Source organism: Morone saxatilis, unplaced genomic scaffold (assembly GCF_004916995.1).
Source record: "Morone saxatilis isolate NCDOM2014 unplaced genomic scaffold, NCSU_SB_2.0 Contig10, whole genome shotgun sequence".
Lineage (NCBI taxonomy): Eukaryota > Metazoa > Chordata > Actinopteri > Moronidae > Morone > Morone saxatilis.
In genome coordinates, this window is record NW_023339652.1 from 11,277,736 (window position 1) to 11,284,427 (window position 6,692).

A 6,692-nucleotide genomic window follows, 5' to 3' on the forward strand; every position below is an offset into this window, starting at 1 on the left:
TGAGATGGGGCGGGGGCAAGAAAGGGAGGCGAAGGCAGTGGTGAGGACTGGGGGGGGGGCCATCAAAGACATTCATAACATCTCACTATGATTCATTAACTAACACCAAAGAGGGGTGGTCACCAAACAATTAGATGTGACAGTCCAAGACACAGCTGATAAAATAGAGTGATATTAAACAGATTTTATTTGCTTTTATCGGAGTACGCGATGAAGTTACGAGCTAAATATTCTAGTCCTCATTATGTGTGAAGTTGCTAATTTACTCATGTTGGAAACCCTAATTTTACTGTTTTAGTCTTTCCTGGTTTACAGTACTACTACTTTTAAGCATACCCCTTAGGGTGTACATGAGTGTACTGCACATGCATACACACAGGCGCGCGCACACAGACACCCAGCATGGCCTGGGGCGATCTGGTTTGCGGTTAAGCAGATAGCATTAACCTTTAGACGTTGAGGGGAAGGAGTGGTTTGTCTAATTGTTGGATTGCCTTGGTTGTGCTGAGGAGTCCTCTCCTGAGAAAGGCCTTCAAGGTGATGTACTATTTAGTTTAGTGCTACGAGCCACTCCATTATTTAAACAACATCTTGGAAAAGCCGGTCATGAAAAACACATTTCTTCCATTTTGGTGGGTTGTCGTGGCGGTGTAAAGGCAGGCGGGGATGGGAGGGAGGGAGGCAGGGAGGAGAGAGAGGGATGGATGAATGCATCTCGTCCTCCATAGCCACTCATGTCGGTGTCAAGGCGGCGTGGCCAGAGAGAAGAGAAAAGCATGCAAGAAAGGGAAAGTCAGTGCCGTCCGGTTACTAAAACTTAAATGACCTGGGGGAGTGGTAACACTGGGATTCTGTCTAGAGCTGGGCAGATTTGCTCCACTTAACACCCCATTTCAGAGAGGGGTAAACACGTCCAAATAGATTAATGTATAGACGTCTGGTAGGGCTCTTCTGTTCTCACAGATACACTCTGAGAGAGGCATGGAGCCTGAGTGCATCCTTTATCCATTACAGAAGTGGTTCACTGATGTCGGCTGACTTTGCGACATGAGCTTTGATGGGCAGTAGATGAGAATGAGTAATTTCTGTTTGTCTGAGAATGTGTCCTGTGTGTGTGCGTGTGTGTTTCCCTGCATGCTATCTTCACCACAGTGAGGGCTCATGCAGACCTGTGTGACATCACTGGCTCAGGTTGTTTCAGACATTCCTGAAACTCGCACATCAATTTTTAAAAACACTCTCTTTCTCTCTTAGCTCCATTAAAACAGAGATGGGAAAGGGAGAGATTTTTTTTAAAGTAATTAATGCTACACTTGCTCAATATTAATAGGAACAGTCTTGCATAAAATATAGCAGCTAAACCCCTATAATGCAGACAGTGGAGTAATTAAAGACGAATGTGTAATAGAGCCTATTTATAGAATTAGAACTAATTGTTATCCGAAACGTCAGGCTCACCTCAGGTAGTGCCAGTGAACATTACCAAAGCAGATACAGAAGGAGAGGTCTGCTTATGATACATGCTAGGAATTGAACCTTGCCCTCGGGTCATGGCAAACTGAAGAACATACCGGTACTATGGGTTAAATATTAGGCAATTAAACTAACAAAGGGCAAAAGGACAGTGAGTGATTTCAGTGTAGGAGCAGAGGTGTGTGTGTGTGTGTGTGTGTGTGGGGGGGGGGTTGAACATGTGCTTGCATTCTCAGATAGCTACTCAAAAACGCAAGTCTGTGTATGACTATCTCTCAAACACTGCAGTAAGTGAGCAGGGGGGATAGTGGGTTAGAGGATAATGAGTCCACTTTGTTGGGTGTCAGTGGACTCCAGTGTGTGGGTCTGTGAAGTTTGGGTTAGGGGCAGCCTTTTTAACCACTGGCCAGTTTTAATATCATTCAGGTGCACTATCAAGGTAGTTTTTATAATTTATTTTACTAATATTTACCAATGATCAAATGATTTTTTTTAAAGAAGTAGAGCAGTTTTAAAAGAACATCAACCAGATTTGATCATACATATAAAGACTGTGTGTCTTGCAGAAAGAAGACAATGTTGACCACACTAAATGATACTGGTAATGCAAAGTAAAGAGAAAATGGCATTCCTCACAGTAATAAAACAGTAATAAAATACAAAGTATTTCAGCTTCAAATGGCATTTCTACATTAATATTTTCCCTTGACTTATTTTCACTTTTAAATAATCATAATTAACACCAAAAAAAATCTACTTTTTAAATATAAACAGCCCTAATTATTATATACAGGCTTGTGTGTAGCTACAGTGCGTACAGTACATACACAGAATCATCAGTAGGAGTAATTCTTCCATCTGAAGGAACTTACATGTGTACTGGTGGGGAGTATCCGGGGCTGCTGTGTCCGTTGGTGTCCAGGTGGTCGAGCGAGCCGTTGAGCTCCTCGTGGGCGGATTGCATCAGGGTGGGGGGGCTGCCGCTCAGCGTACCTGGGGGGCTGCCACCCAGCAGTCCCGGCGGACTCCCGCCCAACAGTCCGGGTGGACTTCCGCCCATCAGGCCAGACGGGTCGCCGCCCAGGAGGCCGTGGCAGCTGCCGCCCATCGGGCCTGTGGAGCCGCTGTTCATGAGGCCGGGGGTCCCCAGCAAAGGCAGGGAGGTCTCTGCCAGGGCAGCCTGCAGGAGGGAGACGGAGACGGAGACGCAATGTTGGGGATTAGAGTTTGAAGGGTTGTTGGTACGAGGCAGGTGAGTGTTACATGAGGGTTGAAGGGAGATGGAGGAAGGATATGAGGGTTAGGTATAAGGAAGGAGAGAGGGGAGGAATAAAGAGTGGTACAAGTGGGAGAAGTGACAGGCGAGAGAATGGTAAGATTTAACAAAGTAATTATTAAAACACAGTTGTCCCATGCTTACGTTTTCTTATTCTGTTTCAGGCTATTTTTCCCCATGATACCTTGCTGACAACTACCTGCCCCCAGCTGCCATTCATATGCCCTTGTGTGGTGTGGCTATTAAAAAAAGTCCCCCCAAACTTTACCTCAAAATAATAAAAAACTCCTGACACTTTCGCCTGCTGCGCATTAAAGTTATATACAGTGATTAAATTTTTAAAGTTTTTGCCATGAGCACCTCGCCGGCGTACACTATGAAGCCAAATCATTTATGACAGCTTAGATAAATATTAATGCACATGCCCTTGCATTTGCACATGCCGCTATCAATCTAGGGTGGCTGCCACAGCTGAAAGAAGGGGAAAAGAACTGGAAAGAAGGATGGAGAGTTGCTTCCTGATTTGACCACAGGGTGGCCTTCTGAGTCTGACGGTGTACAGGAAAGAGAGGTAAAAGGAGAGAGACAGAGAGAGGAAGGGGGTGAGAGAAGAGATACAGAAACACACACGATCAGAGAAAGAGGCAGAAACCTGAGTTAGAAAAAAAGAAACTTGCTCTTATGAGTGTGAGTACTAATGTGGAGCCCTATTGTTCACAGCAACCACACTAATCCAGTCACTCAATTGGTCAATCAGTCAGGCAGTAGTCCTGCCTGTCAGTCAAATACAAAAACACATGCAGCTGGTGAGTCAGAGGCTCTCTGAGGCTTTTGGTTCATACCTGTAAGCTGGCGTTTAGTGCAGTTCCATAGCCAAGACTGGAGGGCAGGTTCTTGACAAGTGATGGGCTTCTGGATACAAAAAAAAAAAAGAAATGAGTCCACAATGACTGAACAATTTAAACAGACAATACATCCAATATTAGTAACTAAAGAACATATCGCACAGCAGGGAGACTGTACAGTACGTATAAACAAAGAGGGAGAAAGAAATGGACAGGAAAAAGGACAAAGGGAGAGGTGTTTTTCAAAGAACAGTGCAGAATTTGATTCTTTATGATCCTCTAGATGTCATTGACCTTCAGATCAAGATCTAAAGCAAGGTGACAGAATCCGTACCCTGTGATCTTCTGCGACCTGCGTTTCTGGTACTCCACCTCATCTACCGTCCACACCGCCCCCTTCACGTTCTCCACGCGCACAAAGCACTTGTGCAGACTGAGGTTGTGGCGAACGGCATTCTGCAGAGACATGACACACAGGTCAGAGGGATGAGGTAAAAACGAATCATATTCATTCATTAACCGTCAAGTACAAAAAAAAAAGAAGAAGAAGAAGGCTTGGAAATTGATTTTTTTCTTGCATTTTGAAGAAATTCTCAACATTCACGCACCATTGATTTAATTAGTAAAAATTGAGTGAGAGCGAATGCTCTTACAAGTCCTGCACACAGTACATATCAATCAGAGTAAGTAGGCTAAAAGGAGGTAATCAGCATAGCGAATGGCTTATGGTGGTGACAGAAGTGGTAATGCCGGCCTTGATAATGGTGATGTCAGTAACCCTTTCTGCTCCGGTAAAGCATTTCTCTTAATGGACACATCGCTTTAGAGATGACAGTATTGCAAGAAAAAAGACAGTCATCAGGAGGCCCTTGTGTCAGTGTGTGTGTGTTCGAGAGTGTGTTCCTGCGCGAATAAGGAGGATTAAGGTGAACTGTGTCTGACATCTATATGTCCAAATATTCTCCATGTGGTGTCACATCTGGTGTCGAATACATGCTTACATGACACAATTATCTCTCAAATTTATTATCAAAGCTGTATTTAAATTAGAACAGGATATATCTGTCATACTGTAAACCAGTAAAGTGTTTTCATTAATTGCAAAATACGGAAAACCTATAGAAAAAAAGCCCTCTTATATTAGTACGAGCATATGACCATAATTAAAACATGCATCAGACTCTACAAATAATAACCCTGGCTTTAATATCCATGCCTCTCATATTTATCATCGCCCTTTGCTTGGTGTGTACTGCTCTTTCTCAAAGAAAAAAGGATTCAGAAAAAAAGAAAAAAAAAAAAAAAACTCATAAGCAGATCTCGCATCTGACCTGAAAATCCCAGGATTTGATTGATCTTAATGCCCATGGCTCTGAATATGATAATTTTAATATTAATGAGCAAATGAGCAGTTTTATTATGCATGCTATATAGTTAGAACTAATAAGCTTCTGGGTGAGAGAAAAAGAGAGAGAGGGAAGTGTGTGGGTGGGGGGGTGGGTTGGGGCCGCCGACGAGCCACGTGCGCGCCTAGCCCCCGCGGGCTTAGATCCCTGCGTTTTGAGGCTGATGGGACCAGCTGCGGTCTGTAAATTCCTTTCAATTTCTTTCTCCTTCTCTCTCTTATTTTTTTTAACCGATTCTCTGCGTTGAATCAAATGACAAGCCATCGTGATCGATCCCTAGTACTTTAGCAAAGGGAGATTGTAATGTTGTTTTCTTGGTTACCACGAGGCGCTTGCGCCTCAGGGGTGGGGCCGAGTTTTTAAATGTCATGTATATCATTGCGTATTGTATCAAGAAGCTAGAGGAATTTTTTTTTTAGGACAAGAAGAGGAGAAAACCATTTAAAAATGACATATGATGTTACGAATGTTTTGTGTTGTTTTGTGTGAAACGTACAACAGCCACGACCTCTAGAGACATCATTGTGTCGGTAATTTAGTTACACAGCGAAATCCTCGCTCGTTACTGTACCTACAAACTGGAAAGGGCCCGTTTTTTGAATGCCCCTCTGAGATTGGGTGATATCACGCTCATGTGCTTCATTTGATCAATCCAATTTTGCAGCTTTTGCTACAAATTAAGTGCTGTGCCATGGCTTGGCTTATGAATGAGTCGGAATAGGTTAACTTGTATTCTCCTGGTTTCGGGTCGATGTTGCTGACACTTATGTATATTTTTAAGCAGGTCGCGTCTCTATATTGAGATGCATGCGACTAGTCTCTAGCGTAGAGTTGGTCGGAGGGTAATCGGTAACTCGAAAACATAGAAAGAGCCATGATAGAGGAAGCATGTTCTCAGGGCAGTGAGCTGAAGCATAGAGCTGGGCGGTTAATCTTATCCGAGTAGACGTATATGTATGATAATATACATGTGCTGCAGGAAGAGATTTTTTTTCCATCTTTGTGAAGGGTGACAGGACAATAATTTGTACTGTGATTAAATTTTACTGTATATGTCTGCGCCCTCTATTTTGTTAGTGTATAGCTCATAGTATTCAACCGAGACGCGAGAGTGGCTACCTACCATTGCAAGCCATTTATATTTTCTCTGATAGGTTTTTGTTCAGCAGCAGCTGAAACAGTTAATGGTCGTGTGTAGTAGTGTGTGATTCTGTGTGTGTGATGTCTGTGTCATGTGTGTTGTGGGTTGAGTACATGTGTGTAGTGTTGTGTGTTGTGTGTGTGTGCCATTCTGTTTGTTACTGTGTGTGTCTGCAGAAGGTGACTTGTGTGTGCCGTGTGTGTCTGCGTGTGTGTGGTGTGTGTGTTACTGTGTGTGTGTGTGTGTGTGTCTGTAGTGTTGTGTGTGTGTGTGTCTGGTGTGTGGTGTCTGGTGGTGTGTGTGTGTGTTACTGTTTGGTTTTTGTGTGTGTGTGATGTCTGTGTGTGTGTGTGTGTCTGTGTGTTACGTGTGTGTGTAGTGGTGTTGAACCTGACCTTACATCCCACGCGCAGTGCTTTAGGCGCGATCGGAGCGTGTGCTGTAGCGTTCAAACTAAATGATCTGACAGCTCGAGAAGCGAGAATAAATTACTCTTAGAGAGACAGTGTATATCAAATCTAGAAGCATTAGTTCTTTTCTTCATGACTTCT

At 43.5% G+C, this 6,692-nt stretch overlaps 1 protein-coding gene across 1 annotated transcript in view; it reads right to left on the reverse strand.

The window, feature by feature from the left end:
• foxp2 (forkhead box P2) overlaps positions 1–6,692 on the reverse strand; it is a gene marked incomplete in the record, with an annotated part of 99,674 nt that overhangs the window by 6,431 nt on the left and 86,551 nt on the right. The window contains 3 exon segments of the mRNA XM_035675935.1: positions 2,346–2,653; positions 3,592–3,661; positions 3,929–4,050. Of these exon segments, the coding sequence (XP_035531828.1) occupies positions 2,346–2,653; positions 3,592–3,661; positions 3,929–4,050 (500 nt within the window).